The 21,388-nt window shown below is 39.0% G+C and overlaps 1 protein-coding gene across 1 annotated transcript; it reads left to right on the plus strand.

Annotated features, from left to right (window-relative positions):
* Positions 1 to 5,571: 5,571 nt before the first annotated feature.
* Positions 5,572 to 18,279, plus strand: LOC146487088 (cytosolic phospholipase A2-like). The gene is made up of 16 exons (XM_085092057.1): positions 5,572 to 5,712; positions 6,388 to 6,464; positions 7,046 to 7,124; positions 9,609 to 9,758; positions 11,778 to 11,896; positions 12,196 to 12,233; positions 12,338 to 12,476; positions 13,005 to 13,141; positions 13,666 to 13,888; positions 14,272 to 14,389; positions 14,480 to 14,617; positions 14,732 to 14,833; positions 15,193 to 15,516; positions 16,255 to 16,451; positions 17,171 to 17,360; positions 17,914 to 18,279. The coding sequence occupies exons 2-16, from the start codon at positions 6,396 to 6,398 to the stop codon at positions 18,126 to 18,128; spliced, it is 2,238 nt and encodes a 745-aa protein (XP_084948183.1). The 5' UTR covers positions 5,572 to 5,712; positions 6,388 to 6,395; the 3' UTR covers positions 18,129 to 18,279.
* The last annotated feature ends 3,109 nt before the right edge of the window (positions 18,280 to 21,388 follow it).

Genomic DNA, 21,388 nt, shown 5'->3' on the forward strand with positions numbered 1-21,388 from the left:
GCTGGATCCCTCGTTCTTTATGTGCGCCGTTGACCGAAAAAATGATGCGTTAAAGGAAACCCAGGGAATGAAATTGGGGCGACGGAAACCTGCATGTATAACCCAGGGGCCACTGCTGTAAAAGGCAAGTGAACGTATATTTGTTTTGTTCGTTCTTTAGTGTGAGAAACTAAATGATGCGTTTCTTACAAAACAAAATATTACAATCGGCTGTTCTCTGGAAATAAAATTGGAAAGGGAACGAGAATTTGACCTTATCAGTCGGAGCGCGCAGCAAATTGAGACAAATGTATTAGATGAGATGGTTTCAATATTCTTAGTTTAATTTGGAGTTAGGAAACATGTTTTGCTGACGACTAATGCAGAATACTATATAGAGTACAATTAATATTTTATGGAGAAAGAAAAGACTGTACGGTGGTATTGGTCAATAACTTTAGTAAAATTTGAGGCTCCTAAAAGAGCCGTCAGTGAGAGATCGTTTTCTAATTGCTCTCTTTTACTTCGGTAACCCATTCAGGTACAGAAGTTTGTTGTAATCTACATTAAAGTAGAACCACAGATGGCTTTTCTGGTCGGCATTGTTGAGGACAAATCGACTTGTCTTGCCCTGTTTTCTGCTTTAGTCATTGATTCCACCCAGTGCTGCGCAAGCATTGTCCATCTTCTAATAAGGCTTGGCTCACAACCGTCACCGATGAGAAAGAGAACCAACTTGAACTTTTTGGTATCACCCATTGGTTTTTTCCAGAATATGAGCTGCATTTCCTTTGGCCACGATTTTAATGGGAAGAAGGCGTCCCCGTCAATTAGTCTGGTCAACTGCCTTCCTTATTACACTACTTCTGCTCGTGACAGTAAACGAATTTCTCCTCGATACGATCTGTACCAACCGTACAAGCCCCTCTCTCAGAAAAGACGTGAAAATAATTTAAGTGTCCTAAACCAGATGCAATATTCGGACCGTATAGGGACCGAAAAGTATCTTTACGATCTGTACTGTACGGATCGTCAAACCGTATAAACCCCTCTCTGAGATAAGACGTGGAATATTCTAAGTCAGTTCCTTAATGAGATGCAATTAACGGACGGTATACGGACCGAAAAGTGCCTTTACGATCTGTACAAACCGTACGGATCGTTACACCGTATAAGCCCCTCTCTGAGATAAGATGTGGAAATATTCTAAGTCTCCTTGATGAGATGCAATTTATGGACCGTATACGGACCGAAAAGTGTCTTTACGATGTGTTTTCAGACCGTAACAGTTTGTCAAACCGTACGGATCGTGAGGCTGTTTTTACAGACCGTATCAGTTTGTCTACATTGGACAACCCTCGTGGGGTTACTGTGGCTATTTTAAAAACAGTTCGCGCGTTAACTTACTTCTCCTTTTTTTCTCCTTGATAATTATTGAATTTATTGAATTTTGCCAGTTCCTTCACTGAAATCTCGAATAAATTTTAATTTGCAAGAGCTACTGAAGATTTCTTAGTGACAGAATTGTTGGTAACTTCCTTTCTGGACGGATTTTGCACTGCAGTTCTTAACCAGTGGAAAGCTAAAAGGTTCGTTTTTTCCTTTCTAGATTGACCAAGATCTGGATTTAAAAAAACCGCACTATTGCCAGCACTTTCTTTCTATTTTTGATACACTTGTATGAGTTGACTCGAATTACCTTTTGTAACCAAGTAACCAAGCCTACAAGAAATTAAGGAGCTACCGTGGGAAAAAAAATACGCAATTTAGGCGGTGACCGATTCACAAGGAAGTAAAAGTAATGCTCTGGTTAATTTGAAGTTTTTCTTGTTTGTTGGCATGGTAACAATCGCGGAAGTTTTGAAGCCAAAAAAGATGTTTTTGAATTCAAACTGAACAAGCGCTGTGTCATACTGAAAAAATGTGTCAACGATTATTTCGAGCTCAGCTAAGACTTCCGTAGGGACAAAGTTCATTTGCCAGATTTTATTTTCTGTTTCCGATGTAAAAGAAATCCTAGTCACATCTGCATCTCACCTTTTAAGGTGCAAACTGACCTGCTTGTCCAAGTTAGTCTCAAAGTTACCTCTTTCCGTTAAAACCGAAAGGCCTGTCCCTACAGATGGTCATTAAGGATGCCTCGTGTTCTTTCGCAGAACCCATTTTTAGTTCTTCGTTTAAAAAGAGGTCAGTCAGTTCTGTTTCCTTTACGAAAAGACTCATTCTCAAAGGCTTCCAGGCAGACAGCTGGATGAAACAACTGAAAACGATAGGAAGACGTGTAAAAATTAACGTAAAAGCTTTCGTTCTAGTGTTTACCACCTTTTGGTCTCAACCTTGATATTGTCACTCGACTTTCAAAAAATGGTGAAGGGAGATAAGAGGAAAAAGCTTCAAAGACTTCCGTATTCAGAAGAACCAAAGATAGATTTGTCGGGTATAAACAGGTGCCATGGGCTCCTGATATAAATCCGTCATGTTAGAACAAATTAATTTCCAAGAAAAAACCTTCAGCCATAACGAAAAGAAACCGAAAAACTTGCAAGTTACTCAAGGCCCGCAGGACTTCCTCCTGCGTGACGTCACGTACTAAAATCAAATCCTCCCGTCTGGTGCGACAAGGATATAATGATCCGTGTCCACTCATAGTAAATTATGTTGTAGTGTATAGGAAAGTATTATTTTTACCAAGACGTCAAGGTTACTAATTACGCTATTTCATGGTACACGCGCATTCTGCTTCAGAGCGTGGGAACAAATCCACCCTAATTTTAATGTTGTGTTGGTTATTTCCTTGATCGAGACACTGTTTGTGTACACAAGATTTATGTTAAGGGAAGCAACAATTGGCAAACAGTTAATTTGTAACCTACAAGTGTTTAATGGAAAGAATCTGGTTGTTACCATGGTAACAAACAGAGAACCTGAAGGTTTGCAATGAGATTTCTAAGAACCGAATTGATGTATGGTAAATAGTTTGTAAGGGATTTACGCCTGCGTCGTTATGTTCTGCATGCTTTCTTCCTTGTTCTCATGTCCACCCGCATGTTTATAAAGCCTCAGTGTGTTTTTACCATAACGACTGAAAATACACGGAGCAATACAGTTTCATTCTCACTGACCAAATAACTAACAGTTTTGCTCAGGTACAAGCTCATATAATGTTCATATAATAAAATTTCCGGTAGATTATATCGTAATTTAGTTCCAATATATGGTATCATCGGAATTACGGGAACTCGTCGGTAAGTTATGGTTCTTTATTGATCGGCCGCGACATATGAAGGCTTGGACTGCTATCGAAACCTTGACTCTACTATTGCCCTTACACTGAAGGGCCAACGGAAATTATCATGTTCATTCAGTTAAAACCATCAGTTATCGCTGTTTTGTCAAAAAACTTCCGCTGACAAAGAAAGTTTTCTCTACTCTGTTCCAGCTTAATTCAGCTACTTAACGGTTTCTTTAACGCAAAAAATATATATACCAGTAAAAAATGTGAAGGGGTCAACAGGAAAAATAAAACAGGAAAAAAAAAAAACACATTTACTGGTTGGCATCAATGTGTCGTCCTACAGCTGCCAAATTTACAAGCGGCGTCCTTCGTCGCCTAGCAACGGTTTCTCATGAGTGACCGCTGTCGTTTTGCTTTGAGGCATCTTTTGTTTGGAGTAATAAAAAGAAACAAAAGAAAAAACAAAAACTAAATGTACAACTTAAGCTCACGGTTAGCATGACAATTTAACATGTTGATGATCACTTGCAAACAGATATGTCTTGATATATTTGCTGTAGTGACTGTAATAGTCCTCAATACCGTAGCAAATAAGAGTAAAATGTAGTAAAATTAGAAATAGGGATTGAACTTTTCTGTCCATTTCATCGTATAATCTGATAGACGTGTGCTTCTGCAATGTGATTTTTTATCGAAGGAGATGTTTAAGTGATCGGGAAAAAATCAAATCACTTCGGGCGGTGTTGTTTTCGATATTTGGTTGGCGCTGTGCCCACTGTAGCGAAGCCTTACATTTATTTAACGTTGTTTACTGAAATTGCTTTTCAAAATTCCTTATTGAGATCAAAATGACCATCACTGATGCGTGGAACAAGCATTCAAACATGCGTGCCTAATGGAACATGCCGCTCGGCGATTGTTCAGAGACTCGCGTAGATTTTATTACTCACAAGGTCGATTTGAGTGTAATCAGTTCAGTCGTTATCAGTGAGTTATACAGCCTTTGAAATATTAAAACCGGTTAACCGAGATTCATCGAGTGAAGTATCCATGTCTTTAAATAACTTTTATATCCGATCACGACTGAAAGCCTTGAAATGTTTTCACCCCACTAAGTTTTTCGTGCCGAGTGGCACATATTTAAGGCAGTTAAAAAAGTTTTTGGAGTTGTTCAGGCAATCGGCACTTTTTAGCGTCTGTACAAAATGGTATTATTCAGCACCTATAAAAAACAGTTATAAGTTTGTCCGGTGGGAAATACAACAGGATGAAGGGTAAAGAAAGAAAAATGGCCTCCACATTTTATTTAAAGCTATTTTATGTGTTAGAAATACATCAACAATACTGCATATTCATGCCCGCACTGGGCAATAACGTCAGCTCTTTTTGATGAATGGGTTTTACAGTTTGCTTTATTAGGAAATCACGTTCCCCACAGTTTGTATGTACCATGGTGTCATTGTTTGCCAGACCGGGCGTTGTTGTCGTGCGGCACGTACTGACCACGCGAGCCCAACTAAAATCGATAAAATTTAAAGGATGTCTTTCTTTATTATGTAATATATTTATTACAGCTTTCTTTTTGTAGTTTTCTATCATTCAGATCCATTCTTTATTCGAATTCGCCGTACGACCTCTCATTGAGTGATCATGAACTTTTTTCCGATACGCGATGATCAAAATTAATTTCATTCACAGCCCTACAAAACAATTTTTTTTTTTAATATTTCGCCGTATTTTTGAATTAATATAATGAAGGTTTTTTTTTCTCAGTATAAATTTTTTTCCCTTATAACTGCATTTTTGTTCAAAGTCAATTGATCAATAGATTGAAACTCTGCTGGGCCCTATTCAGGTGATAACTTTCAAACAATTGAAAGACCTTTTCGAAAATTGAAAATTTCGTGATGTTTTCTGAGCTGTTTTTCAATAAAAACTTCACAAACAGTATTTAACTTGATGCTCAATATTTTTTACTCGCAGGAATGCGGAGCATTTATCAGTGATACTAGCTTGAGAACAACCTCGCGTATTCAAGCAATTGCTTGTTCAAGTCTCGTAAAATAATGCCAGCGGGTAAATTGGTCACGCATCGCTGTCGTTCCCTTCGCAACCTGCTGCAAAACATCGCTCTATTTATTTGCCAGGACTTCGTGTTTCCTCCGATATCGTCAATAATATTTCCGATCAGATGTTCCACATTAGCAAGTGTGAAAAAGACAATTCAATTGAAGTTCGTTGATGAGATTTAGGGGAAAATGATCACGGAATTTCCTGTATAGCTTACGCGATATACGTGCTTTGTGCCTAATGACGTAAGTCGATCGTAAGTGGATTTGAGACACACTGAACCGTGACTTCAAAGCGTATTTAAAGCAGTACTGAAGCGGTGCGATTATACGAGCTTTTCAATCGGACGGTCTATCGGTATTCCTACTTACTTGGAATCATAAGATAATCCTCGCATTTCAGAACACTGCACGGGAAAGCAAGAGCAGGTAAGTGATAATTTTCGAAGCATATGTTCTCAAATGTTGAATGCTGTCAACTATTGACTGAATGCAGTATTTTCTCCGAACATGAACAGACGTGATCGTTTATTTTATATTTACAAAATCAACAATTTATTTGGCATAAGTTGAAGTCAACGAATTAAAACGTGCCTTTTATAGCTGGAAATTAAAACGCCTGAAAGTTTTTCAGGACATTTTGATGCTTGTGAAGTATTTTTAACTTGATTGATTACTGGAGTCAAAGGTTGCGGACTGTGCCATGTACATACAGCTCGCACCCTTGTGGTCGGACCACTCCGTGGTATTGTATGCTGATGAAATATAAACTTTGCTTCAAACAAGTCGGTTTTTCATAAACTTTCCACATTCGCATGTAACACTCTTTTGGTGCCGTGACCGGCGGTAAACAACAATTAATTGAAAATGTGGGCGCTGCTCAAATGAAATTTATATTGCTAAGTCACGTCCTGCGTCCTTCACGTATTGCGTGGGCAATACGCGTGGGTGTACTGTACTCCACATGTTGCGTGTCTGAGTACATTGCCAGCGTACAAAGCGGTACAAAGTGTGGTGTATTTTCTTATTTGTCGTACTTTTAGTTTGAGATATGAAAGAAGTTCTTACAGACTAAATTAAACGCGACTCTTTTTTTTTTTTCAGTCGGAGAAATGATTTTTAAAAACGAAACACAAATGAAAGCAGCCCAGGAAACGGGAGCACTTGTACAATGTCTACAGGTAAGCGAAGTCGCTTGAAGAGCAATTTGTTTAATAAGTTCCTATGCCTTGCACAAGTTACTTTACAGCTGTAAAAGTCTATAGTTCTTTTACTAGTGTGCGAAGAGGTTCTTTTTATACAATTACTGAGTTTGTGTCGTGCAATTGTTTCGCGTTTCGTGGCCGTGAACGTAAAAACAATATCACCAACGATTTAGTTTTTTGTGTGTGATTACAATAATTGGGTAAAAACCAGTAACTGTGTCTGGAAGGACTTCCGCGACAAAACAACAGCACCGGATCCTGGTGATAAAGGATCTAATCAGCAACAAATTGTAGAACAGATATAACAAAAAAGAGCAAGGCTGACTTCACGGTCAGGGAAATATATTTTTTCAATATTTCGAAAGGTACGGTCTTTCCTCTCCAGCGTATGACCGTGAAATCAACCTTGCTCTTTCTTGCCTGATTTGATTATAAATGTGGTGGTTCATCAAATATTAAATGTTGATATTCTGCATCAAACCGTTATAGCTATAATTAAACTGCCACCTTTGTTGGATTGTAACTCCTACATTCTTGATTACATTCTTCATGTATAGGCTTCACCAAGGTCGTGCATAGCTCTCAGAATCAAAGTTTTGAGGGCCAGAAATGTCACGCAAGGATGGTATGATTGGAGTAAGTGTCACGCAATCAGTTAGATTTTACTTTTCGTGAACTTTGTAAATGAATGTGCTAAAGCAACGAAGACAAAACCCCATGCAAAAATAATAAGCAAGGTTCTTTCTCTACAAGCGAAATCCCACAAATATTTTACCATTCTTATAGAAGTTTGTGGCAAAGTTCAAATAACAGCTCGAAATAATCGTTGACACATTTTTTCGGTATGACAGCGCTTGTTACGCGGGATGCCCTGAGGGGGCATACCGTGTCTTAAAACGGGTCGATTTCTTTTTTTTTTTCTTCGTCGTATACACAAATCGGTACATTAATTACGCGGGATGCCCTGAAGGGGCATACCGTGTCTAAAAACGGGACGATTTCTTTTCCTTCGTCGTAGCTTCAAATCGGTACATTAATTTATTCATTAAACTCTCCCCTCTCCTACTCGGGGTCTATTGTTCTGATTGTCTTTAACAGAAGCAGGCCAATCAAAATCCATTCTTGTCGCTTACATCGCGAGGGAGGGGACCCACTCACCCCTACCTGTGTGACGTCAACGCATCATTTGATCTATTTATAAAAAACAGATTAAATTTGGCGCCATATTGTTAACATGTTCTGGACTCAAGTGTGCCGTCTTCAAACGCAAATTTCACCATTTTGAAGCGGTGAATCGAAAGAATAACTTCTAAGAAGCACCCGACATTAAAAACGGTGGAAATTGGTGAGTTCCTGGCGAAGAAATCGTGCTTTGTTTGACAGTCTTAGACCACGACGCGTGACTGAAAAGAGGTCATTGAGAAGCTTATGTTATCGTAATGGAATTTCAAAAATTTCCAGTGAAAGTCTGGGTCGCGTAATATAATACAAGGGAAACAACGTACCGCAATCGTCGTGACTCAAACTATTCCATTAGCAAGGATAGATTTATCAGTCGGACAAGCATACAGTTGGAATAAATGAATCAGCCCCAGCATCACGCGTAATGCCAGTGTAGCAGGCATCTTGTTTATTCATTAAACTCTCCCCTCTCCTACTCGGGATGTATTGTTTTAATTGTCTTCAACAAAAGCAGGCCAATCAAAATCCATTCTTGTCGCTTATATTGCGAGGGAGGGGACCCACTCACCCCTACCTGTGTGACGTCAATGCATCATTTGATATATTTATTAAAGACGGATTAAGTCGCGCCATATTGTTTTAACATGTTCTGGACTCAAGTGTGCCGTTTTCAAAGGGAAATTTCACCATTTTGAAGCCGTAAATCGAAAGAATAACTTCTAAGAAGCACCCGACACGTAAAACGGTGGAAATTGGTGAGTTCTTAGTGAAGGAATCGTGCTTTGTTTGACAGTCTTAGACCACGACGCGAGACTGAAAAGAGGTCATTGAGAAGCTTACGTTATCGTAATGGCATTCCACAAATTTCCGCTGATAGTCTGAGTCGCGTAACACACGGAAAACAACGTAACGCGATCGTCGTGACTCAAACTATTCCATTAGCAAGGATAGTTTTATCAATCGGCGAAGCATACAGTTGGAATAAATGAATCAGCCCCAGCATCTCGCGTAATGCCAGTATAGCAGGCATCTTGTTGTTTTGAATTCAAAAACATCTTCGTTCGCTTCATAACTTCCGCGATTGTTACCATGCCAACAAACAAGAAGAACTTCAAATTAAACAGGGCCCAGTTGCTCGAAGCATGGTTAGCGCTAACCCGGGTTAAGTAGGGGTATAGAATGGTCCTTGAAAAATACTGGGTCTCGGCAAATTTTCGGCGGGTCTCGAGATCTCGGCGTCTCAAACTGGAGTCTCGGAATCTCGAGCTCGAAAAACTAAAACGGGTCTCGGAATCTCGCATTTTGAAATTTGAATCTCGGAGTCTCGCAAACCAAGCGAAAATTAAGTCTGAATAAACCGCCCTAAACTGACAACAAACAATAATCTTGAAAAACGGCTCAACATCGCAATCGCTTCTGTAGTTTCTGTGAAACATGTAAGCTTGGATAAATTCTGCTCGTAAATTGCCGCACCAGCTTTTCGGCAGTGTTAGTAAAAAACACGTTTTCCATCGCGACGTCTCGGGCTCGGATTTAGTAAAAGTAGTTGAGTCTCGGTCTCGGATTTTAAATGAAGGTCTCGGGGTCTCGGCGGGTCTCGGATTTTACCATTCTATACCCCTTTAAGTACCATGACAACCTATAGGTTTTAATACCTCTTAACCAATGGTTAGCGCTCACCATGCTTCGAGCAACTCAGCCCTGAGCGTTATTTTTACCCCTAGTTATGATAACCATAATAACAAATCAGTCTTCCTTGAGAACCATTCAACGCTTGCTTGACAAAGTGCTATCAAAACCTTAACTGACCGAGAGGTAGACAGACAGACAGACAGACAGACACGTTTCTCGGTTCTAGACATACTATTCTATGCTGTCAGTAGCTCCTCGGTATCTTATGGCATTCCTAATTTCTTCTCTGAATCCTGCTTTATACAGTCGATACTCCAGATCCTTATTTAATGATGAGAATTCCTACATCTGCTGAGATGGTCAAGAGAACGAAGTGTATATCGAACAACAAAAATCCAGAGTGGAAGGAAGAGCCATTTGTGTTCCACATTGATCCTGAAGAAAACAACGTATTAGGTTTGTGAAAATGACAGACAGCTACAATCTTGGACAGAATAAAAAAGAAATGAAACCCCCTGCCCTGTGTGCAAAGCAAATCGCGCCATTTTTTCATCATTGAAATTTAGGGAGGGGTGGTCTTAATTTTTCATTTGAATCGTCCAAGATTGTAGGTTAAATAGCAGCCATTAACGTACACCACGATCTTCACAGAATTTTCTCCATCGTTTAATTTTCATTGACTAAACGTGATTTTTGAATTTCCGTTTTGGCGCTGGAAAACTGAGCAGAGAGGACCACAAATGGTATTCTCGCTCCTGACTTCGAGCCAACAAAAACGTTACAAGATAAGAAGTTTAATGACCAAAACAATAGCATTACCCGTGCGTTATAAAGTTTTGTTTTTAATATTTCTTTGCCATTGTCTGCCGCACACCTAAATCATGAAATGACCAAATTTTTAATTTTGGTTTTATGTCGTGGTTTCTTTGCACTGTTGTCGTGGTTGGTCTGATAAGCCTTCCACCAGACTTCTCTTTTCTGTAAAATAAGCGCAAAAACTACGATTAACAATTGATTCATGCGTCAGCGTGCTTCATCGAGATATGAAGCACACGGGAAGTTTGGAGAGCACGAAAGATGCGTAAGAGTTGCTCGAGGCGTAGCCGAGAGCAACTCTAGCTTCTTGAGTGCTCTGCAAACTTCCCAAGTGCTTCATATCTCGATGAATGCACAGCTGACGCATGAATCAATTGTTTTATAACATTTTCAACGCGGTAGTTTTTGAGCCCGTTGATTCTAGGTTGGCCAGAGGTTTCCCAAGCATTCAGCCAATGTGCAAAATGGTAATAAACAACCCCATGTTCGGTAAACATACACATCTTACAGGGCAAAAAAGGTAACACCCCTTTGGTCTACAATAGTTAAAGTTTCTAATTATGGAATAAAATACACTGGTTGCCAATTAAAAATTTTCCAAAACACAAACTTGAAAATTTGATCCTCGCGTTACATGGGAGAATTCTTTCCGCTTGCGAGGACATGTCGGTTTGTTTACGCAAGATTTTAATACGCAGTTGTCACGTCTCAAGAATGAAAATAGAAAGAAAACAGACAACTGAAGCTTCCCTAAATGAAAAATTTATTCAATTAAGTCTTTGTTCTAAGAAGCAAAGGCGTACAATTTTTAATCCGAGACGATGAACGCGCAAGTGATTTGAAGGAACTGCAGGTCCATTTTGAAGTGAATTTATCGAACCGTGTGCACGGTTTTCAAAAATTTCGCAACAAAACTGTTAGGAATACGAAGAAGCTTTCAATTAGAAAAGTATTTAAGTACAAATTCTCAATCAAACCTGTAATTTCTTGTGAATTGAATTCCCACAAGTACTCGAACGTTACCAAGAAAGTTCGTGGCATATAATCAGTAAATAATGATCTGAAATGTCCGCTTGCTGATCGTCGGCTGGATAAAACAACAATATCTCCTTGAAGCACAATTTCTTCGCCGTTAATTATCGGATTTCCGCTTTTGAAACTATCGAGTATTCCTTAGCAGTCTTTCTTTCAGTTTATCGTTTCAAAAAGGTGTCTTTTCCCTTTGAGAAAGCGAAATTGGCGACTGAAAATTAATAGTTTTGCGAGACACGATGTCGCAGGCCTTGTTCTCTTTTTCCCTTTTCTTTAGGTTTTTTTTTCGGGAGTTAAAAACTCCAATCCCAAAGAAAAAGTGGAAAGAGCTTCTTCATCAGCTGGTTCCCTTGTTGTCATCTGTAGTTAAACGTTTTGCTGAAGATTTCTCCCGTTTTTGAATGCAAAATGGAGAAAGTCGCTCACCGAGTTCTCGAGGCATTTGTTTGCTGACGTCATCAACGTGCACAATAGGAATATGAAGCACGCTCGCGCAATTGAATTTTATTGCACGAATGTTATAACGATTTATGATCATGATAATAAAACATTTTCACGAAATGAAGGGACAGTTCTTGGACCTACATCATCTAATAAAATTACGCTGGTCTTCTTATTTCTGTGCAGAGCTTACCTTGTGGGATGAGGATTACAACGAAGATGATCAAATTGGAGATGCAGTATGTTTGCCTCTGAAAAATTTACGACTCGATAAACCAGAGCCCAGAACGCTGAAATTTGGAGAGGTCAGTCACAGTCATATGATCGTAATATACATGATAGTCACGTGCATATCAAACTTCGACAAGTTGGTTCTTGTACAAAGGTTCAGCAGACTCTTAAAAGTAATTCATGTTAAGGTACCACATAGTCACCCACATAACCCTGACCCTCCATAAAGTCACCCAACCCTCCATATAGTCACCCTTGTTATATGCCGACTTAAGCTTATAGAGGCATTTCCTTCATGTGAAATATCTAAGTATTATGTTTATTGAATGTCATATCACGTCGCTTATTTTTAAATTTCTCTATTTTGTTTTAGTTTTCTGAAGTTGACATTATCCTAGAGGCTTCCAAAGTGTAAGTATTGCCAAAAAAGTGGTTGATTTTTAGTTTTGATGACACCTTTTATGCTTCAGTTATAACTGAGCTGATCAATATTTCATAAACATTTCTCTTTTCAGGTCTGAACACGATTCAGACTTGCGATACAGCTCAGATCTCTGCGACGAAGAGAAAGAGTTTAGAGAAAAGAGAAAGAGAGTCGTCTTTGAAGCGATGAAAAATGTCTTAGGAGAACGCGGACCACAAAATACAGACGAGGTGGGACATTATTCAAGTCATTTATTGATTGTTTTACTCACTTCTGGGAAAATCTATTTGCTCTCCAAGCTTAGGACCCGTTCGCGATAGGAGGCATTTTATTAACTTTGCAAAAATTAAAAAAAAAAAAAGAAAGAAAAAAGAAAACCTTTCGCCATCGAAAACTTCAACAGTACCGTCATCCTAGGTTAGCGGTCCGTGGAGTGTGCAAATTTTGCCAAATTTTTTCTTTACGGTCGACTCCCGATAACTCAAACCCTCGCTAACTCGAACCTCCCGCTAACTCGAACCAATTTTCCCTTCCCTTCAGGTCATTTTCTATATAATTTTACCCTCGATAACTCGAACTCCCGATAACTCGAACCTTTTTCAGTTTCCCTTGAAGGTTCGAGTTATCGGGAGTCGACTTTTTACTTTCAGAAGAGACGAACTCAGTGCAGACTGGCTTTAATACTTATACTTGTCTCTAAGTGAATACGTAATTTATACTAACGATGTGTTTTTAATTTATTGTCGTCGCGTCTCCAGGTCCCCACCATAGCCGTTCTTGGATCCGGGGGAGGTTACCGAGCCACTACAGGCTTCAGCGCCGCTTGCCGTGCTCTGGAGGAACTGGGCCTTTTGGACTGTGTGACGTATCTGACTGGTTTATCCGGTTCTGCCTGGTAAGTGAGATGAAGAATCGGAAATGTGTCGGACAGAACGAACTTTCTCAGGGTGGGGGTGGAAGGGAAGGCAAGTTCCCTTATTGGTAATACAAGGGACGTGTGGGCCCATAGGGTATGTCTTACGTATTTTTTTGTGATACTATTCAAACCAACACATAAGCACCAGCCTTAGCATCCGCTTAAGGCAAAGTCCCCTTTTTTGAACGTTTAAAAACGTTGCCGAATAATTACATCATGATTTTGACTGCAACAAAACCTTCATGGGTTCATGCTGTGTTGTTCTTAAACGAGGTCTCAACATGCATGAGGCATTTGTCGTGAAGAGGGTAGAAATAACGAATATAAACGTAAAACAGTTAACGCAATCAAAATGACTGTTGTTTCTGGCCAACCCCGAGAGAAGTTCAAAAAGCCAGTGGACTGCAATGATCTGTCAAATAATCTGTCAAGTGATGGCTGATAGCCCCCTAGAGCGGCCTCCGTGTCAAAAAAACTTACATTCGTTCCTCATCTTTCTTCAGGGGGCTCTCCCTGTTGTACTCGCAAACGTCTGGCGACACAATCGACCCCAAAGAGACCCAGAGTAACATCCGAGAGCAGCTCCAGTGGGGCCCCATGTGGCTGCTGACACCGAGGAGAGTGATGCACTACGTGAAAGACATCACCGAGAAGTGGAAGCAGGGACAGCCTGTCAGTCTGACGGACTTTTATGGCCACTGTGTTGGAGAAAGTCTTCTGGGACCAGTGAGTTGGACAAATTTCTTTTCAAAGTTTTTGATCATTGGATAGTGCAATTCCAGAGGCGTAGCAGCCATTTGAAATCAGCCATTATACCACGCCCGACAAGTAGGGCCATTCAATTTGTTTCTGTCGTTCTTGTAAAATGGAACGAGCAATATCTAGCAACATTTCTTCGTTGTTTTCAATAAACAATTATTCCACTCGCGTTTGTGGGATATAGGATGATTACAACCAACGACGGAGGCGGGTTGCCAACGCGCGCTTTTGGAATAATTTTGTCCACTATAAGACATCCAGGACCAATGAATGATACAGCAAAGCATTCGATTTTCAATCTTTAATGGCAATTATGTTAACTGAAAACAACTCTTTATTCTGTTGCACAGAAAAAGAACTCTGTCAAGTTAAGTCAACAGCAGGTAAAAGTGGAGGATGGCGCTGTCCCTATGCCGATATACACCGCTATCAACTCCAGACGAGATGTCTCAGCACAATCATTTGCAGGTGAGTTGCGTCAGTGGCATGAAATACGGCGCTTATTGCCTTCATTGGATTTTTGTATTTCTCTTATACCTACTTTTATTCTTGTTTTAGAATGGGTTGAATTCACTCCTTATGAGATCGGAATGGATAAATATGGCACTTTCATGAAGACGGAGCTGTTTGGAAGCAAATTCTTCTGTGGGAAGCTTGTTGAGAAGTTTCCTGAATCTCCGTTGTACTATTTACAAGGTATAGGACACGTTTTCAATGTTTTCTAACTGCGATGTTCTTTCATTTATTAAAATAAACTTTATTTATGACGATTTTCTAAATTATTTATTCTTTGAATGTTGCTTCATTTAGGAATCTGGGGCAGTTTCTATGCTATTCTACTACAGCGAGTGTTGAAAGAAGAAGGAAAGTTGAAGGCAATAAAAGACAACGACAACGAGAAACAACTTTTAGGTAACAAAAGAGTCTTTCCGCATTAATGATTTAATACTTCTGTCATCGGTAGGGGCTGTTACTAACGTCCCGAGTACAACACAACTGGAAAAAGTAGAAAGGGATGGGAGGGGTCGGTGTGGGATCTTTCAATCAAAATATGTCAAATGACTACTCACAGGGGTAGGGGGAGTGGATTTCTGGCCCACAATTCTTTGGTCTTATATGTTCTCGCCTCCGACCTCAAAATGACCGCCACATTTCCAAATACGAACTACATCAATAATTGGCATCGGACGTGTTTACGCAATGGCTTGAGACCAAAATTAGGAGAACACTTCGATAATTAAATTTATTTATTCTTTTTTCCCCTTCAACAGAGAGACAGTTCCTCACAGATAATAATGACAAAGACAATGCTGAAGATGATGATGACGATGATGACATCGTGAGTTTGAAAGAGAAAAATAAACACAATGTCGAAGGTGCTCTAATGGAAAAACTACAAAATGATGTCGCAACAGATGAAGTAACGCACAAGTTAGATGGGAAAGCAACAAAAAATGAAAAGACAGAGAAGAAGGAATTCCGCCGAAAGGTCATAGATTACGTGCTTGAAAAGCTACCGGGTCTTCAAAGTCGGTCAAGAAGAGCAGGACTGGTTCATAACTTTCTTCGAGGCCTGGGAATCAATGGACCGCAAGGTACTTATGGGATTTTTTATCTAACATATATGCTTGACTCAAGCTGACAAGGCAAAATTACAAACTGTTGAAGTTTTCTCCGTGCTTGTGAGAAAGAGTTAGATACAACGAGATCGGGGCAATAACATGATCTGGTCATAAGCGGCAGCAGTAGCAGGATTGGGTGGGAACAGGCACATAATACCCTCAAAATAATATCTTTCAGGAGTTTCTTAATGGTGACTAGTGAAAGGCGAGGGAAATTACCAGAATTTTCACAAAACGCGCGTGTAATTATTTTCTAATTTCATGAGTATAGAATTTGATTACCTTTTAATTCATAGGTGAGAAATTACGCTCACAATCGTGAGTTTTTGGTTTGACTTCAAGTTTGTAATTTCACATGTGAAATTATAAATTTACGCTGAAATTTCGCGCCGAAGTTAAGGAGTAATTTGTCACCCGTGATATTATGATTATGATAGTAATAATCATCACTACCGTAATAATAACAATAGTTAACGATGACTATGCTGCTGCTGCTGCTGCTGATGATGATGATGATGATGATGGTAGAATTTTCGCTATTCATTTAAATCTACTCCAATAAATGACATGGTGAAGTTGGTAAATTTGCGACAAGTACATTACAGTTATGGGAAAAACCACGAGAAAAGATTTGGCGTAAGCTAAATTTATTTAAGTCGTTGTGGTTTGTAAACAGCACCTTACTGACCTGTATCCACACTTGTGTTTCAGATTATTTCACAGATGGCGCTCCTCCTGAGTCGTGTTTGGAGAGAGAAAACATCAAAAGAAAACGAATGGAGCTAATAGACGCAGGACTCATGTTTAACTCCCCTTATCCACCCCTCCTTAGGAAAGAACGGTCCGTTGATATCATCTTATCGTTTGACTTCAGTGCTCGAGAAACGGACGAGGAAAGACCTTTCAAGGTAATAACACAAACACGTGACTTCTTAAGGGCGGTGCCTACTAATAAAGAAGTATTTTTGCGCGGTTTATGACTATGCGTGAAAAGTAGATCTTAACAAGGGCTATTAGAATCCAAAAAGAAAAATTGGGGGTAACCACGCATTATTTAGAGATAATGAAGCAACAGTAATTTTAAAAAACGGTAAAATACAAAGCAATATATAGCGTTTTTGTTGTTTTTTCAAATTGAGGGTTTATTATCTCTGAAAAATGCATGTTACCCCCAATTTTCTTTCTGGATACCAAGCGCACTTGCTAAGTTCTGCTCTCTCCGCATAGTTTTAAACTGCGCAAAAATATTCCTGTGTTAGTAGGCACCACCCATAGGAAACCCGAGTACCTCGAGATGCACAGAACGTATGCGCAGTAACAAAAGTAGGCACCGTCCTTAAACTGTCAGTAATAATTATATGAAAAAAGACTAGTTTGATTCTGTTGAACTGGTATCTTTCGTGTTAGCACAGTTGAGTTGCATCGTAAGTTTGCGTCGATTGATGCTGAGAGAATGCGATCTTTTATGGCCGAGAAATGAGAATGGATAGCTAGATACATGCAAATAAAGAAATTAACTCTTGAGCACGAGATACTACTGAACATTATTTTATAGTATATGCCAAAAATGTTTAATTTTCTTCACTAAATTTTATTTACTAAATCTGTTCGCATCCTTCTTCCACAGAACATAAAATTGGCAGAAGACTGGGCTGAGCGGAATGGTCTTCTTTTCCCGCCAATTGACGCGGACGAGCAGTTTGAGCGAGACGGCTTGAAGGAGTGTTACGTGTTTAAACATCCAACCAACCCAAAGTGCCCCATAGTGCTTCACTTTGTTCTCATAAATAAGACCTACAGGGACTTCATACGACCAGGTAAGATTACAGACCTACAATAACAGCTAATTTCTCCTTTCCTTTTCCGAATTTGCACTGATAACAAATGAAAAGTATGGCCTGTGAGTGAAGGAGATGGAGAGTTACATACATTTTTTCGAGGAGGAAATCGAACCAAACCATAGAAATCTAAACTAATTTTAAACCTTGTCATTGAAGCTCCTCCTGTAATAACAACAACGATGATGATGATGATGATGATGTATAAAAGTCGAGAAAGTAAATAGGATTTATGTATCGATAGTCTACAAGAACCCATGGCAATGGAGTGAGTAAACTTGATAGGCAGATTTCGTCGTAAAAGCCTGACGTAAAACTAACCGACAATTTCTGAAACAGTGCAGTAATTACATAACACAGAAGTTTGCTTCAGTTGACGTTCCACGTGTCCATTTGTCACACTAAAACAAATGTCTTGGGAGGATTGTTTTTCGTGCAAACACGGCTTAACGAAAACAATGAACTTCTGTTCAAAACTGCTGAGAGTAGAGTATGCTTCTGTTATAGTACGTTTTGTTGAATTATTTCGCAGGAGTCCCTCGAATAACAAAAGAGGAAAAGAAATCCGGGGACTTCCCGCTGTTTAACGACCCTGACAAGAGCTTCAGCACATTCAACTTGAAATATAGTCATGACGTTTTTGATCGGCTCAGTGGTTTAATTGAATTCAACACGGCACTCAGTGGACAGCTTATTAAAGACACCATCGCTGACTGTGTGCAGAGGAAAAGAACACTCGACCACTGAATTAACTGCTAATCAGTTCCCGGATGTAAAAGACGCAACCCGGATTTTGAGGAAAAACCCGGATGAGAAGAATTACTGATATTATTAGGAAAAAGAACAGTTTGCTATGGCGTCAATGAGGCATCCAAGCCGAATATTCAAGTTGTTTATTTTAAGTGTTCCCGTCAGATATTAATATATTGAATTATTTATAAGAATATTTTATCACAAATATTTTATACATTTTTTATAATGATTATGAGAAAATTTTATCGCCCAAATATTTTTAAACCTTGTAAATTTTTGTAAATTTGATCTATTTTTTATGGTTCTAGAAAAAGCAAACAAGAAAATTATATTAAGGTTTAACTGTACAAATAAAATCAGCAGTAACCACTTTCAGTAACTGTTTTGCTTTGTGCGATGCTTTCTTTACTACTACTAATAATAATAATAATAATAATAATAATAATAATACAGCAACATTCATGAACTCCAGAAAATAACTGTTCTTTCTACAGCCCACCTTCTTAGGCGGGTCCTCTCCATCAAGTAGAATCCCTCTTTGTCTCCCCAAGTCCATGGGTAAGACTCAGATGTTGCGAGAGAAAATCACTCGCAATAGCCCTTTTCACAGTTGATTTTTCTCATTTGCATTACAATGTTATCCAACGTGGATACGAGGCAATTTCGGGCTGAAACTACAAAATAGCCCGAAATTGCCTCACATACATGTTAACCGTGAAAAGGGCTATTACACTAGTATATATTATATATAATAATATTGATAATAATAATAATAATAATAATAATAATAATAATAATAATAATACTTTTTGTTTGATTGATTATTCTTAAATTTTATATTTTATTGATTTTGACTAAATTTTTCGTTTTTATATTGTAAGCGCTTTTGAATATTATATAAAAAGCGCTATATAAATTGATTATTAATAATAATAATAATAATAATAATAATAATTAACAATTATTCCATGAGCGCGCGTTGGATATGAGATGGTAAATAGCCAACGAGGCGCGAAGCGCCGAGTTGGCTATAATCAGTCTCATATCCAACAAGCGCGAATGGAATAATTGTTTTATTAGATTCTCCCCGTTTGGATATTGATGTTAAAGTATAAAGAATTTTATTTTAAGTAAAAATTTCTTTTAAATTAAAGCGACCGGGTGTTGAGGTAACTTCCGACCAAAGCGCGCGAAACTTTTACAAATGATCACATGACACGTGCAGCTCCTTGCAAACGGAGTTGAATGAAAAACCGAAAGCGAAGTAGATCGGACGCAGCCGGACATCTCAAATTCAAGAAACGTTCAAGTGTACGGTAAAAACCTTTCTGAGACAAGCATTTAAGTACTTTTGAAGTTCCAGCTGATCGAGAAGCGTAATAGTTGTGCACATTTGAGCAAATGTTTTGCTGTGTGGTGCCGAGCGAAGGAAGGGATCAAGGACGGTTTTGTTTTATGCTGAACTGAATTCCTCGCAGACGTTTTAAAACACTTAAGGCAAGCCGAGTCCAAGTGTACGAGGTACAACCTCACTGAGACAAGCATTCAGTGCAAGTTTTTAAACTTCGAGCTTATCGAAAAACGTAAGAGCTGTGCACATTTGTGCAAATGTTTTGCTGGCTGAGTGGTGCCGAGCGACGGAAACGAACATTATGGCCGCCGCTTGTACGGATTTCATGGCTGAACTTTTATAACTGGAGTCCTCGTAAATGCGTAGAAACAGAAAGGCAGGCATTAAGCTCTTCTTAAGAAATTTCTTCGATCGGTTTTAACCTCTTACCGCCAGGATTTGCAAGCCATCCTGAAATTTTTGAAGGTAACCGGTTGTTATTGCTTTTGTTGTTGTTATGTGATCTAAATCGTAAAATCGTGCAATTTTTCAGATTTTAAAGGAAACTTCAGAGATACGTACCATAAAATAGTGTCATGCCGAACTTTGTGGCTTTTGTTGTTGTCATTGTCTGGTATTTCTTTTCTTTTTTTTTCTCCATTTTTCTGAAGAAACTTTCGCTTCCCGCCGAAAAAAGTTTTTAGCTTACCGACACCTGGGGCAATCGTTTTCCATATAAGGTCAAACTACGGTATATGAGCTGATAACCGGGATTTAGTGAACCAATCACAACGCTAGAAATGCAATATCCGAGGCTGAGAATTTAATATGGTAGACAGTTAACGAGGCGCGTAGCGCCGAGTGGGCTACAATCATCTCATATCCAACAAGAGCGAGTGGAATAATTGTCTTATTAAAAACAAGCACAAAAATCGCTGAATCTTGCTGATTAAATGATATTTTCTTTTCTCTCTGACCCTCAGCTCTAATCAGTGGGTCATTTACCATAGCCGCTAAACCAATCAAAACTCAGGAACTGCGTTATCCAATGACATGAGTCAGTTTTTAATTAAAGCAAATTTCGCTGAGTGCAAAATAATCTAACCATACTGCACTCGTTTGATTTATCTGCTCGCAAACATGTCGATGTGGTCTGTTTGTTTGATCATGCTTCCCTCCTCCGAAATCTTACCGAACACTGTGCTAAGGGCGTGCATTTAGCAGTAGAAGTCTAACTTGACTGCAATACAAGATCCTCCGAACAAACTTCGATCATATCGTATACCAATCTGAATAATTTTCTCGTAGCCTTCGAATATAATACAGCAGTCAAATCTCATCTCCTGCCGCTTGGAGCTTTAAAATGTCTCGAGAACACAGCATTTAAATGAATAACCAAGCGGGCCTGGAATAGATACTGGAAACGTGAATGGTAATTCAATTTTCAAACTTTTGATCTGATTCAAAAAACTCCGGCGAATCGCGCATAACCCACATTCTTGGTGGCCGACATTGTTGTGCGTAAGTTGTATTGTTCTTGGGATCCGGGTACACGAGTGTCGGAAGTTATTATCTCAAAAAAAAAAAATCAAATTATAGTCTACGTACAACATGAACGTGTTTTTTCAACATTTTGGATCTGTATGTCATTTTTTGACAACTTACAACCTGGTGCTCCAGGGAGGGTGTGACTAAGGGTTAAGCACATATGTTCTATAAATATACTTCCGTTATATATGTTAGTAGTGTACCAAGGTTCTGAAGGTTAAACGTCCCACGGTTGAGTGAAAATCCGGAAACTGCCTGTAAAGTTTATAAAATTACCACTGTTTCATTTCAATGAATCTTAGTTTTAATTTTAGTTTAACATTATCCTGGATGGAGGCGCAAAATGTTACTCATTGATAACCTGTGTATCAGTTGA

The sequence above is a fragment of the Pavona decussata genome, unplaced genomic scaffold (assembly GCF_977016875.1).
Source record: "Pavona decussata unplaced genomic scaffold, jaPavDecu1.1 SCAFFOLD_19, whole genome shotgun sequence".
Classification (NCBI taxonomy): Eukaryota; Metazoa; Cnidaria; class Anthozoa; order Scleractinia; family Agariciidae; genus Pavona; species Pavona decussata.

Coding starts and splice junctions, on each gene's coding strand:
- LOC146487088 (XM_085092057.1), top strand. CDS start 6,396: ATGATTTTTAAAAACGAAACACAAATGAAAGCAGCCCAGGAAACGGGA. Junction 7,125..9,608: donor GCAAGGATGGTATGATTGGA/GTAAGTGTCACG, acceptor TGCTTTATACAG/TCGATACTCCAGATCCTTAT. Junction 16,452..17,170: donor ACGAGGAAAGACCTTTCAAG/GTAATAACACAA, acceptor CTTCTTCCACAG/AACATAAAATTGGCAGAAGA.